Source organism: Acomys minous (genome assembly GCF_964271855.1).
Source record: "Acomys minous genome assembly, chromosome: 1".
NCBI lineage: Eukaryota > Metazoa > Chordata > Mammalia > Rodentia > Muridae > Acomys > Acomys minous.
In genome coordinates this window covers 27890943-27906789 of record NC_140483.1, presented here as the reverse complement: position 1 = coordinate 27906789, position 15847 = coordinate 27890943, and the positions used below count along the sequence as shown (strand labels likewise).

The 15847-nt window shown below is 36.1% G+C and overlaps 1 protein-coding gene across 3 annotated transcripts in view; it reads right to left on the bottom strand.

Moving 5' to 3' along the window:
* Positions 1–15847, bottom strand: part of DCAF6 (DDB1 and CUL4 associated factor 6) — a 100947-nt gene that overhangs the window by 29209 nt on the left and 55891 nt on the right. For 2 of the 3 annotated variants that reach the window (XM_084790048.1, XM_084790049.1), the window contains one exon: positions 7248–7307. The exons of the other annotated variant lie outside the window; for it this stretch is intronic. In XM_084790048.1, the coding sequence (XP_084646174.1) occupies positions 7248–7307 (60 nt within the window). The remainder of the gene's footprint in view (positions 1–7247; positions 7308–15847) is intronic. 3 annotated transcript variants of the gene reach the window in all.

Here is a 15847-nt window from a genome sequence, read left to right as displayed (position 1 = left end):
CACCAGTCACACACATGATGTGCAGACATACATGCAGACAAAAGATACATGCATATAAATATATATATGTATATATATATTTCTTTAATACTTATCACACTTTTAATTTTTGTCTTTACTGTCAAATGAGGCAGAACATATTAGTCATTTCATTCCAACTGGTAGATAGTAAATCTAACAAATACACAGAATCTAAAGTGAAGTCTCATCTCACTATCTTTTGTCCACTAGACTTTAAAATATACTATTTATAGACATGTTCTGAGGTGGTAAACTGATGTTTCCCATTAATATAACAGGCTTCAACATTATTTATTAAAAAATTTAAATTCAGTATATATTTAATGACTACCTAAAATACTATTTGAGTAAGACATGGTAGTGGCTGTAAACCCAGCATCTACTTAAGGATAGAGGCAGAACGACATCAAGTCTGAGGCCAGGCTGGGTCATTTAGACTCTACCAATAAAAATGATACAGAAAAAATGGAAGAGGGACATAATATAATTATATTCTAGTCTCAAAAAAAATTTTAAATTAATAATAAAGGACAAAAGATATAGCTCTTGCTTAGAGTATGCAAGGTCCTGGTGTCAATTCTCAAGTGTTGTGTAAATAGGCATTAACATAATATTCTCATGATAATATTATTAAAACTTTAATTTGTAATAGTATAGAAGTATGATTTTTGGGGGGGGGGACGCTGGAGAGATGGCTCAGAGGTTAAGAGAACTGACTGCTCTTCCGGAGGTTCTGAGTTCAATTCCCAGCGACCACATGGTGGCTCACAATCATCTATAAAGTGATCTGATGCCCTCTTCTGGCCTGCAGATGTACATGCAGGCAGAGCACTGTATACATAATAAATAAATCTTTGAAAAAAGAAAGTATGATTTTTTTCTTATGGCTTTTCAAGACAGGATTTCTCTGTGTAGCCTTGGCTGTACTAAACTCGATTCTTAAAGAAATATATATTTAATTCATGACAAGTCTAATTTCTCCACTTCTCAATCTACCCAGAAGAATTAGTAAAATTGGTCTTCCTAGGTTCTGATGACTGACTAGCCTCCTATATAAACCAATTATTTAACACTACAGAAGCCCACATAGGTAAAATGACACAGTCATTTTATTAGCATTTACTTAACAATTTTCACTGTAATAAGTGTAAAACAATTTGCTCAATCGTGGAAAATACTTAAACTCATACAAAACTATATATTCTTTGCCTCCCCCAAATTAATTCTTCTAAAAAATATTTTAAAAAAACTAAATAAGGGGTAGTGGTGGTGCACATCTTTAATCCCAGCACTTGGGAGGCAGAGGCAAAAGGATCTCTGATTTCAAGGCCAACCTGACCTACTGAGTGAGTTCTAGGATACCCAGGGCTACAAAGAGAAACCCTGCCTTGAAAAACCAAAAATAAATAACTTGCCTAAATTTCTGAAAAGTATTTGTAAACTTTAATAACATACAAGCAATAATATTAATGAACACATATTTTATATAGTATGTATTATTTATAAAAGATTTTCCTTTTAGGACAATAAGCATGACAATTAGACACAGAAGTAAAACAAAAAATTTAACTTCTCATTAAAGTGTATTGTTTTTATAGGCATGCAACACATGCCTGTAGTCTCAGGTACTCAACAATACTTGAATTTAATTTAGGGCCAAGCATGGAGAACATACTGAGTGTTAAACTGCTGTGTGTATGTATTCAAAGGGGATCATGTTGGAGCACACCTTTAATCCCAGCACTGGAGAGGTGGAGGCAGGCAGTTCTCTGTGAATTCAATGACATCCTGGTCTACAAAGTAAGTTTTAGATCAGCCAGCACTACATAGTGAGAACCTGTCTCAAATAAAATTATAGATATATAAAATTACATATTATATATAATTACACATTATACATATATACAATTACATAATATACATATATGTTATAAATATATATGTATGTATTTGTTATATATAGGCTATTGTTGCTATATAATGTATAATATAGAATATACATATGTAACATATATTTTAATGTCTAATGTATAGATGTTAAACATCCATGTATCTGTACACAGCTTTAAATTTTGTGAATATGACCTTGCATACATGAATCAAGAGCTATATCCTCTGCCCTTTATTATTAGTTTTTATAATTTTTATTCTTTGAGATTATAATATAATTACATTATTCTCTCTTCCATTTTCTCCATACTATTTTTAATGAGAGAATATATAATATACCTAAAAATCATATGTTAAAAGTTGTATATATCATATGTAATTATTTCTAGGCAGCAAAACCCATCATAGATATCATTATACTCTGTCCATAATTAGCACAAGAGAGCCACCCATGTGTTTACCCACAACTTTACATTTTGTAAATATGAGAAAATATTTTACTCAAGTAACAATGATATTTTTCTTTATCATTTTGTTTACTTAGGAAATATATTGATTAGCCGGGCGTGGTGGTGCATGCCTTTCATCCCAGTACTCAGGAGGCAGAGGTTGGCGGATCACTGTGAGTTTGAGGCCAGCCTGGTCTACAAAGTGAGTTCAGGACAGCCAAGGCTACACAGAGAGACCCTGTCTTGGAAAAAAAAAAAAAGAAAGAAACTATATTGATTAAAGGAAAAGGAAACAACTGAGACAAAGTCAGGAATGAAGATGTGCTCCTGTGTCCCAGCTGTCGTGGAGGCTAAAACAGGTCTGTTTCAGCACAAGACGTCAATCAGTTTGAGCAATGAAGCCTGACTCCACATTTTATTTCTTTCACATACTTATAAACAGCATTATTTTAAGGCTTGATGTCTATGCAGCAGAATGTGTATTTATCATTATCTAGGTGACCAGGTACTTTCTATATTGTTTTCTTCCTAAAAGAAGTTCCCAGATTTTTTTTTTTTAAATCGGGGTAATTACCAAAGAGAAAAAGGTTACATGGTTCAATGAGTTCATCTCACTGATGGACCTTTTTACCTTTGAATAATTACATACATCACTAGCTGTCTATACTGCAGACAGGTGTTTGCATAATGAATAGAGAGTCCTCACTTGTGGGTTCATGTCACCTTGCAGAACTGAGTGACATCTTCCTCAGAGGATTATATTAAGTTACTTGTAGGATAAGCAGTTACCAACCAAATATGGTTTCCTTAGCTACCTCTAGTTTTCCTACTTGACATTTGTCTTCAATATGCCTCTGCTTGTCCATCCATACTTATTTATTTGTTTATTTATTGCAATGCACAGAGTAGCATATGGTAGCACATGACCCTTACTAAAAGGCAAGCAGATGCCTCCAGAGCTCTCAGGCAAACCTCTTTCCTTGTAAGTTAATTCCGTCTCCCCGACCTCCCTTCTATTCTCCCTCATTCTTCCCTAGATATATTTTAATGACACGGTCTCACTTCGCGGACCTGGCTGGTCTAAAACGCACAAGAGATACACTTGTCTGTGCTTCCCAGGTCCTGGGATTAAAAACATATGCCACTAGGGCTGGAGAGATGGCTCAGTGGTTAAGAGCACTGTCTGCTCTTCTAGAGGACCTGGGTTCAATTCCCAGCATGCACATGGCAGTTCACAACTGTTTGTAGCTCCAAAGAGCTGACACCCTCACACAGACATGTGTGCAGGCTAAACACCAATGCACATAAAATAAAAATAAATAATTAAAAATAAAAACAAAACAACAAAAAGATACCACCATGTTAAACTTTAAGTATTCCTTAATAGGAAGAGAAATCACACTAAGATAACTTCAAAGCTGACATTTAAGGTTATCTTACATAGCTCCTTTTCCCTATGACTATTTGCTTTTCCTGAAAGCTGAATCTTTCTGATGGCTTACTAGTCTTACCAAGATTCTTAGACATAATTTTCTCAATTTCTGGCTAACCAGTTTGAAAGTATCACTAGTATCAGCAATTATCCCCATTGCTGTCATTATTTTGACTCTTCATAGTGCTGGCAACCTAATGCATACCAGACAAGACAAAGAATCCACTCCAAGCCCAAATCCTATTCATTTTACTTTACAGGGATTTAAAAAATTTACTTATTTTCCACTCCGACTGCCTTAGGCTGGCTTCTTCATTGTCTCTTACCTGGATTATTATGGTAACTTATTATATGGCCTGACTCTTCAATCACTATGCTCCATTCATTCATCAGCACTACTGCCCAAATGAACCTTCCAATACGTAAACTTGGCTGTTATGCCGAATTCTCTAAACTGAAATAATTTCCATAGCTCTGATCACTACTCTACTTACTTATTCAACAAACCCTGTGTCTCCAGCATGGTGGCACACCTTTGATCCCAACACACGAAGCAGAGGCATATGAATTGAACTCTCAAAGTTTTAGGCTAGCCAAGACTACATAGTGAGACCCTATCTAGTACCAAAACAAAAACAAAAACAAAAAACAAAAAACAAGCCCCAGCTCCTCAAAAAACAAAAACAAACCCTGCACAAATAATGGTATTGATAAAAATGGTCTGACTTTTATATATGAAAATGAATAAAATTAACACATACAGAATATGGAGAGAGGTATATATGAAACAATCCTCCAAACAAATAAATACATGACTGCAATTCTAAGAGCAAATAACAAGTCCCCAAAAGGGAAAATATTATATACTGAAAAGCCATATTTTTTGAGAAATTGGCACTTAAAGAGTAAGTAGAAAATTGCTTAACAGCAACAACAATAACATCAAAAAAGTAGTTTGGGAGTGGGAACAGTGTGTAAGATATCTGAGAGGGAAAGCAGCTCAGAGTGTGGCAGACTTCAGGAGGCGTGGCAAGAACACAGTGAGTGAGCAGAATGGCCAAAAATATGGTTAGGAAGATAAAGGCTAGCCCATGTTTGCTTATCAGACATGGCACGGACTTCAGAGTTTTCAAGTGTTAAAGTAACTTTATGGATAAATAATATGAGAGTATATTTTTTCAAAGGTTCACTCTGTTTCTTATTATTGTGGCTAGACTAGCCATGAGAAAGCAGCTGCAAAGTTATTATATTAGATAGACTGGGGACAAGCAGGCTCTCTAACTTCTGCAGTACAGTTTATCTTCAGAGAACACACACTGCTGTAGGTGAGCCGTGGGGTTAGGTTATTGCCCATCGTTAGGGCATTTCTGCTCATAGGATTTATCACAAAACAACATTTAAAATGGCTTTAGCATTATAGCTTATGCCAACCACACTTGATATTTGACCTCATACAACCCAGCTGGATATATGACAACATGGCAAATCACGTTACACAGTCTGCAAAACAAAGACCCATCTAATTATCTCTAGGCTGGTCAGCCTCACTAAATGGTATCACCATTCACCCAGGCAGTGAGGGCAAAACTGTGTGAGTTAAACTTGAATCTTCTCTTTCTTATGTCCTAAAATTATATATTAATGAAGTACCAACTGAATTAGGTATAATATTCAATATAAATCTACAGAAATTATTCTATATGGTTAACTAAACATGAATTTGGGTATAGTGTAATATGTGATATTGTAATTGTATCCTATTTTATTACTCTGTGTAAAGATAAAACATGCTTAATTTTGTAGTTCTCAAACTCATTTATTTTTTTTCCTCCCTCCTCCTGGCTAATTTTGCTCATTATATTTACTCTCCACCCTTTGGACACAGATTTTCAATCTAACTCATGGCAATCCTCCTGCATCAGTTTTTTTGAGTGCTGGGATTAAAGGAAAGAACTACCATGTCTAGCTTTATTTTTTAAGAACAGGAAAAAACAAACAAAACAAACCTAATAATATATGTTACCAAAAGGTTTTTAAATAAATAATTTAAGGCTGAAAGTATAGAAGTTTCTAATTTTGTAAATTTAGTTTTTGGATATTTCTCTAGGAAGGTTAAAGTTAGATCTACTTTATACCAGATACTGCAGCAATATTAACTTCCTTCATCACTGAACAGCGGATCCACCTATGTCTGTCACCTTTTAGCCAGCCAAATCTTCCAGATTTCATGCTTACTCATAATTTTTTAAAATAAATTTGTGAAACTTATTAGATACCTATTTTCCCTTTTCAATTGAGATAAATGAACTCAAGCTTGTGGGATGGCTCAGCAGTAAAAGTGCTTACAGCCACACCTGACCTGAGTTCAATTCCTGGAACCATACAGCATAGAAGAACTGACTCCTGAAAATTATCCTCTGAACAATATGCAGGACTGCACCATGACATGGCCCCCTGATACACACACATGGACCACAGATAGATAGGGACGTAGGTAGGTAGGTAGATGGGTAGGTAGGTAAGATATAGATAGGTAGGTAGATAGGTATGTAGGTAGACAGACACATAGATTCAAGTTACTCTATGTGGCTTAATATCACTAACATTGTTGGATCACGAAGTACTTAGAATCCTTTAAAGAATTCTAAGTTGAGATAATAAGCTATTTGCCTTAACTCTAAAGGGAACACTTTAGCTTCTTACAGCCTTCCTTTCTGCACTCAGACTTTTTTTTTCCCAGAATGTCCTCCTTTACCAACTGCTCTCTGCACTGTATCAGATCTGCTACTAACAAAATTTGACTGATAACATGTTGACTGCATCTGGTTCTCCTCACGCCTTTGCTTCTGAATCTATACCTATGCCACTTCAAAAACACGTGCCAGTGGTAGTGAAAGAGATCTTCCCTGCTGACTGCCTAGCTTTCCATCTTTCTCTGGGTATCAGAGCTGAGTGGGGGGTCAGCATGCCTGTAAGCCCAGGACTCAGGACGCCAGCTAAGCAAAACCACTGGTAGTTAAAGGCCAACTTGGGCTACATAAAAGACCTTGTCTTCACCATTAGTTAAGTATGACACAAAACTAAGTGTCGCTACCATAGCAACCTAGTAATACTATGTTTAAATAGCTTCTAAAAGAGCACTGGGGCAATATGCTAACCTTAAACCACAGTTCTATATTATTTTTACAATATATAGCTATAATAAGAATTATATATAACAAATAAAAATTGTTAAAAGAAAGACTTGAAAGTTGTTATAAAATGTTGAAGGCAGAAATGAGCTTACACAGAACATAATTTTTTAGGCCAAATGAGGCCTTTGTGCACAATACCACACAGGATAATTTAGTCCATAATCAAAATGATATGTTAAGCAAAAGCGAGAAAGAACTTTGTTTATGCACTGCAATAGAACTATGGATGGATGGGCATAGCGCATCTCCTGTTGCACGCACCCTGTTGCTCATCAAGTGACATGGATCCGAGCTGTTTGTTAACCACAGAAGAAGGAGAATCTGAAACAAAAATGAGATTTCAACTTAAAAGTAAGCAGCAGAAAACTGCACAGCAATGTCATGAAAATCTCTAAACTTAAGAAACAAATGTATAAGGGTAGGGAAGAGAAGTAAGCACTGTGCTTTGTTTTTCAAGCAGTGAGTAAGCAGGGCCATGTGCTTAAGGAGTTATCCCAGGCAAGCTGTGAGCAATCTTGAGAAGGAGTTGAGAAAATAATCATTCTACTTCCATGCACATACCTTTAATAAAATTCACCCAGCACAGATACATGGTGCCAGATAATTAGAAACAGGGTGTTTCCTCCAAACACCGCCTGGCCCTTCTTACACTCCCTCCCGGCTCTTACGATGGCTTCCATCGGGCTTTGGGAGAGTCAAGGCATGAAATGAGATGCTTCCTAGGCTTTGTGAGATGCTGTTTGCTATACCATGAGCTGAATAAGGAGTCAGGATGTTTAACAACAGAAAGTGGTTTACAGGGAGATAGCCAATGAATTAGATACCTTTAAAGAAACATGTAACTTTAAAAACTCTATGGTACATTGTGCATAATAAAACTATACTCTGTGAAAGCTTAGGCTTCTTTATAGAGGTACCTGGTAGAAAAAGAAAAGCAAGAAGAATGCTTAATGGCCTGTGATTTCTAAATTCTACTTTGGCTTCAAACAGAACAAGTTTATTTTGATCTTTCTGGACATATTGAATCTCTATGTGAGAATGTATTTCATTATGGGATTCTAGTTTTTAAAAACACTGGAATAAAGGAAAACAACATATATAAATGAAAAGGGCACTTGTCTGGTGTTAGCAAGTCTTAATTCTGATAGTCAGCACATTTTTAGGTAGATTCTTCTCTCTTCCTAGTCAGCACAGGGATGTAGTACATTAACAAATATACTGGAAAATGTAAGTTACAGATCCCTTGCTTAAAAAAAAAAAAAAAAAGAAAAAGAAAAAGAAAAAAATCTGAAAATTTTATAAAATCCAAATTTTTTTTTAAGCACTGACATGACAGAAGTGGGAATTTTCACAGCTAACCTGTGACTGAATACAACTAGAACACAGAATCACTAAAAGCACTGCATAAAATTACCTAGATGTTGGCACCAAATGTACAGAAAGCACAAAAGAGCATCCTGCCTAGTCTGGAGTACTCCCCCTCGACACCTTACTAGGTGTATGCAAATATTCCCACTAACCTGCCACTTCTGGTCTCAAGCATTTTTGGACAAAGGATACCCAACACAGAGAAGCTCCACTGCCCCAGGGTAGAGCTACAGCAACAGGGCAAAACGATTCCCTCATTTCTAAGATCTTTTGCCCTAGCTGGTCGCAGTGGTGCATGCCTGTAATCCCAGCACTTTGGAGACAGAGGCAGGTGGATCTCTGTGAGTCCAGGACAGCTAAGGCTACACAAAGAAGCCCTGTTTTGTTTTGTTTTTTTTTTAAGATTTATTTATTTATTATTATGTATGCAGTGCTCTCTCTGCTTGTACACCTGCCTGCCAGGAGAGGGCATCAGATCACATTATAGATAGTTGTGAGCCACCATGTGGTTGCTGGGAACTGAACTCAGGACCCATGGAGGAGCAGTCAGTGCCCTTAATCTCTGAGACATCTCTCCAGCCCTGTCTTGAAAAAACAAAAACAAAAACAAAACCAACCAAACAAAAACCCACCGAAGATCCTTCGCCCTAGCTCCTCCTGAACGTTGTTAATAAGGCATGTCTGGCTAAGTACCAGCTGTGCTCATATGACATCTCATTCCCCCAAACAGGTAGGAAGATCATCTTTAGCTGAACAGCTAAGAGAAATTTCCCAATATATCCTGGTTTCATATGAAATTTGCAGCACTGACTGCATGCGTTTGTAGGTTGAAGCCTGTTTCCAACATCATTTCTATTCTTCAAATCTTCCGTCTTCTCTTGTCATACCAGTTTGCTCAGAGGATTTGATAAGCCAGCTATAAGTCTGAAGCTTTCACTCACCTTCACCACAATATGTGGTTAAGAGTCTTTACTGTGCAAGAAGGAAAGTGGGAATGGTAGTGTTTATCGGTTCCTTAATCTACAACACTTTTCCTTTTAAAATGATTTCTCACTTAATCATTTTAGATCTAACATTGGCACCTGCACTGTTTTGAAAAACAGGTCATTTAGTCTCCAGAAGTTACACTTTTCAAAGCAAAAACAAAAACAAAAACAAAATCAATTAATTAAACATAGGAAAAATCTCCTAAAGAGTCCTTTACAAAATATAGTTCATCCCTCTGGATTGGTTTCACATTTCCCTATGTTCTCCTTTAGTAACTAAAAACTCAAAGACAACTCTAAAGGCACTAAGAAATGTACTTCTCAATTATTTGTCTTTCTACATTATGAAATGCATAAATCTTCAAGTAAAATGTATTATATCCTTTCAATAAAACTTAGAAAGTATCACTAAAACAAACTAAAAAAGATCTCTGGTGCTATCATCCCTACAGAACTGTACTTTAGTCAAACAGCACTTAAAATAATAAAGCTTATATTAAATCAACAACAAAATCCCATTTTAACTAAAACATTTTCATTATACTGTTTTAGCCTCTCATACGTGTGTTTCTAAGAATCACTTGTTATTCTTACATCTTTAAATGTTCCAAGTTACATTTTTATTTACTTTGTGTGCTTGTGTATTGTGTGTGGACATGGAAGTCAGAAGGCAACCATGGGAGTCAATTCCCTGCATATGCTGTGGGTCTGAAGACCTAACTTTAGCTGTCAACCTTGCCACAGAGCCTTTTACCCACTGAGCCATCGCACTGACCCAAAATCTTTTAAAAGCTAATATTTAGAATTCCTGGCTATGGCATTTACTTTACTTATAACCTTGGGGACATACAACTCTTTTTAGAATTATTATTTTCCTGTAACATAAACACATTAAGTGGTACGCTTTTCTAATACTAGGTGTTCATAAGTGCCTATAACTCCCGCTGCAGAAATACTTGCAGATAACACAAACCATCAGAATAGCAACCAGCTCACTGCTGGAACTGCTTGTATAATCTATTGGATATCTCTGAGAAATATAAAATTGTATTATTTTAAAGGTAGAAATAGATGTTGAGTCATACTTCATTTAGTACTAAGTTCAATGTATATCATAGTCATTTACTATGTATTTCTTGCAAATTTACAGTTTGGTATTAAGTAAATCTTTCATTCCTTAAACACCAGAGCTTTTTCAATTGTAGAAAAACAAACCGTTATAATCTAAGATATAACAAGACTCCTTCAGCTGTATTTCCTGGGTTTGAATGGCTTTTCATTCACTAATAGTGTAATCCTGGGAAAGTTATTTTAATTATCTTAATCTCATTTCTACATCTATAAAAAAGGATGCAGTATGTATTGGGGATTTAGTACGATGATCCTTGTAAGCTACATAACATATAGAAAAGAGTCAGTTCATACAACTACTACTCCCTGCTTTTCAGGGCTATGGATCTGACCACTGTGGGGAAGCTGATAGCAAATAGAGCCTACTTGCACAGGATAAGTTAAATGCTGATTTTTTCCAATATGGCTCAGTTTTGAAAAGCCCTTTTTCAAAAATAATCAATGTTTTATATACCCTTTTGGGGTATAAAAGTTACTTTTTCCAATTGGCAAAACCGTGCCATAAAGTGAAAAAACAGTTCCTACCTGACCCTCTCTAGGCTGGCTCCATGCTCCAGTGGGGCTCTGTGGTGGTTGGGCCAGTACCAGTAGAATCCACAGGGTGTTGTCACTCTGAGCAGGAGCCAGCAAACCCATGACTTCAGGGGACCTGAAATGGAAAAAAAGACCTGGGCTTTAAATCAGCCATATACTGAATGCCTTTGTTGTAGTTATTTAGGGCTTTCTTTTAAGATAAATGCTCAAAAAACTCATGCAGAATCCTCAATGCTGTCTACCTTAAATAGTCTTGATATGAAGACATTTGAAGAAGTAAAATATACTATAAATAATATGGCATTCTCTCACATGTATTAAGAACTATATATTTACCTATCCCATCTCTATGTATCTTTGTTAACGGGGTAGGCTACACTACCTAAATATATTATATAAATAAGATGGTATTTCTTAGAGTATTACAAGCTATACACACACACACACACACACACACACACACATATTATCTATTGCATTTCTATGACACTTTTTTAGTAAGGTAAGCTACACTACCTAAATAAACTGGTAACTGGGAAATTCGCAGACAATAGCCAAAGACTTGCTCAACCTCATCTAGTCCTAAGGGAAAAGAATTCAAATAGTCTGATCCAGGAAAAATATTTATGTACATAAAAATAAACACATCTTTAAAAAACTGAAACAAAAATATCTTAAAGTAATATATTCTAAAATTGAAAACTGCATTTTAAAACAGTTCTGAAGGATTATCATTTGTAATTGCTAAAACTTTTTTTTAGGGGATAAAGAGATAGCTCAGCAGTTAAGAGTGTAGAAGACCTAAGTTCAGTTCTCATCTCCCATGTCAGGTGGCTCACAAACACATCAAACTCCAGTTCCATTGGGGAATATGACACCTCAGTCCTGATAGTACCTGCACACATGTGTACATACCTACACACACACACACATGCACACGCACACTTAAAAATAATAAAAATAAATCCTGAGAAAAAGCCTTCGTTTAGAGTAGGTTGGTCCATATTTTATTTCAGAGCTGAGGAGCAACAGGTCAGCTGGAGAGCAAGCTAAATCACAACAGTGTTACTGTTACATTTGAGTGGTTCCCCCCCCCCTTGTAACCCTGAAAATTAAATAGCTTCTGCTAGACAATTTAACCACGGCTAGATGCCACTCCACCTGCAGATTTTAAATCAGAACTTCCATGCAACACTCTGATGAAAGACTTAACGCTGAGCCTTCCCACCCTCAATAAAAGGGAAAACCATGATTTAAACATCTAGCAACTCTTGTGTTCTTGTGGCACTGAAGGATCAAATCCAGGGCCTTAGGCATGCTAAGCCATGTACTACTACTAAGCTATGTCCCAAGTCCTAATTCCTCTATATGACTTAATCAGTAATTTAAAAGTTAAGTTGACATTACTTGGTATTTCAGAATAATGCAAGAAATATTGCTGGGTGTGGTAGCATATACCTTTAATCCTAGCACTTGGGAGGCAGAGGCAGATGGATTTCTGAGCCTGGTGTATAAAATTAGTTCCAATTAGCCAAAGCTAAACAGAGAAACCCTGTCTCAAAAAAACACAAAAATGACCAAAGAAAGGAAAAAAGGAAGGAAGGAAGGAAGATTGGCAAATGAATATATTCCACTGTCATTATCGTAAGTACTGTCTGGCTCCTTCCTATCTGATCCTACTAAAACTGGAGATTATATTTCTACAAAGTAACTTATTTTAAACTTTCCTACAGAAACTAGTTATTGCTGATTCATTCTATATTTAGCCTTTCACAGAAGTCTCCTGAGTTCTATGTTTTGAAAAGAGAATAAAATATTTGTCAGACAATGAAATAACCTAAAAACTTTCTTTTTCTCTTTTTTCTTTTCTTTTCTTTTTTCTTTTTTCTTTTTTTTTTTTTTTGGTTCTTCAAGACAGGGTCTCTCTGTGTAGCCTTGACTGTACTGGGCTCATTTTGTAGACCAGGCTGGCCTCTACCTGCCTCTGCCTCCCGAGGGTTGGGATTAAAAAAACTCTTTCTACACTTTTACAATTTCTTGACTCTAAGCCATGTATCTTTTGAACATGTTGTAACTAAGAAACCTAAATAAGTGGAAAGACAGTGGAAGAACCTTGTGTTGGCAGTATCATAATTTATTTTAAATGTTCTTTGTTATTATTGCATCTATGAATATGGTATCTGTAAAAGTATCGACCAGAGGATAATTTTCAAGAGTCAGCTTTGCCTTTCCACAGTGGGGTCTAGGAATTAAACTGAGGCTATCAGGCTTTCATGGCCAGCTCCTTTACCCACTGAGCCATTTGCTTGCCCCTTATAATTTAGTGATAGGCAAAACATTACAGAAATATACCTTCTGTATACAAGAAACTAACAAACTAAAATCAAATATACTAATTTTGGTACCTCTGTCAAAACAGAACAAGCCTTGGTTTTTATGACTTTTAAAGCTTCATGTTAACTTCACTTTCTGACTCTGGGCTTGGGCCTTCAACATTTCCATAGCAATTTTGTACTCCTCAATGAGGAAAACAAGCTTGACCTGTCCTAGGTACATGCAGAACCATTACAGGTTCTTCTGCTTAGACACTCTGACAAGGACTTTAGGTCCTACAGCACAAATGTCTTGAAGTTCACCTGGAAACAGACCATGTAAAGACTTTGGTGTTTTCCTGACCTTCCCAGTATACAGGAAAGCAATCATCCCTAGGGTTAGGACAGCATATACTGTTAGAGGCTGTATTGCAGCAAAGGCTATGACCATATGTCAGATGCTAGATGGCCCATTCTGAGTGCCCCTAAGCACTGTCTCCAGAAAACAAAATGTAAAGCTAATGTTGGTACTTTATACCTGATAGTAGTAACATCTATTATGAGAAAAATTGATCAATTACTGTTCACACACAAACAAAATTGCATCTAATTGTTATGTATAACGGTTTTTAGGAAATTTTATTTATCTTTATCTTATGTGTGTGGGTATTTTGTCTGTATGCATGCCTGATGCCTGTAAAGGCCAGAAGAGGGCATTACATCCACAGGAACTAAAGGTATACACAGTTGTTAGCCACCATATGGATGCCTGGAACTGAACCTGGATCCTCTGCATGAGCAGCCAGTCTCTTAACACTGAGCCATCTCTCCAGTCCCTAACATAAAATTTTAATAATTGTTAATTAAAATTATCTTTTTGCTTAATTTCAAAATTTCCCTTCTATATTTTTATAATGTATATGGTCTGAAATGAAGAATTTTGCATTAAGCCAAATCATCTTTCTTCATAACCAAAGCTTATTTAATGGACAAAGGAAAACAGACCTTACTGTCCTTTATGAACAGTCTTTACGGTTCTTAGTTACTCGTAACATTCCTAGAACATGTCAAAACAGAGTAAGACAAAAGGAGCACTAGCAAATGAGCACAGGAACGCTGGAGATTAAGCGTTATTAGTGGGGAGGGAGGAGCTTAATTGGTAGAGTGCTCGCCTAAGCATGTATGAAGCCCTGGGCTCAGTTTCAAGCACTAAGGAAACTAAGTGTTTTGGAGGCAGACTCAGGATTAGAAGTTCAAAGTCATCATCAGTTACATAGAGAGTTTGAGGCCACCTCAACAGGAGACCATTACCCAAGAACAAAGCATATAAACCAACAAGTAAAAAACCTGACCATAGTGCCTTACATAAACGCAATGATAAACAGATAAAATACTGCACTTTTAGGTGAAGAGATCACTGTGCACTGAGTAATAGTAATGAGGACTTCAAATTCTGGACCATGTGGGCAGCCTTAGAGGTCTAAGACATCATTTAATAAGGAAAAAAAAAAAAAAGAATGTTTCTCAACTTCACAATTGGTAAGCTTGAGCTTCTTACGGATTACCATCAGATACAATTTAATTAGAATGATATTGAGAGGTGGGAGGGTAACATCCTATTATTTCACCAAACCCATATAATCACTGTTTTTTTGTTTTGTTTTGTTTTGTTTTTTTGAGGCAGGGTATCACTGTGTAGCCCTGGTTTGCCTGAAACTTACTATGTAGACCAGGCTGGCCTTGAACTTACAAAGATCTGCTTGCCTCTGCCTCCTGAGTGCTGGGGTTAAAGGCATATACCACCATGCCTGGCACCACATATTAAAGGGAAAAAAGCCTCAACTTACTTTGCTAACACTCACAATGTATACTTTCATCCTCATATAGTTTTGCTTTCTATCAAAATTCACTTTAATTATTTGGCTTGCTACTGATAAACTTTGGCATCTTAAAAATACCTATGTCTATAAGGTGCTGGCAAGATGGCCTGGAAGGTAAAGGTGACTACCTTCATGCCTAGCACTCTGAGTTTGACCCTCGGAATCTATACAGTGGAAAACAACTGACTCTCACAAATTTTCATCTGACTTCCACATGTTTGCTCCCAGCATGCTTGATGTGTGTATGTGTACATGGGCACACACACAAGACAAATAAAATAAAAGTAAAAAGATATTACATGTATCAGGACATTTTATTTTCCTTTTTATTGGTTTTGTGTTTCATGACTTGTTTTTGCTTTAAAAACATTTGGGCTATAGTACTATATATAGCATGAATTTACAGTAATCTTTTATTAATGTATGCCATTATTGTAATCTGATCAAGTTTTCTTATTATTAGTTTTAAGTATTAGAAAAGATCTCCCTATAAAAAATGAAAAGCATTTTTACCTGACTGTCTATTAATATAGCATGAAACAATAACAGAAGAAGTCCTCAAATTTGTTCTAAATATATATGTATATCACAGAAGTTTAAATTTATTATATTTTGCCACAATATTAACACATGTGCTATGGTTACCATTG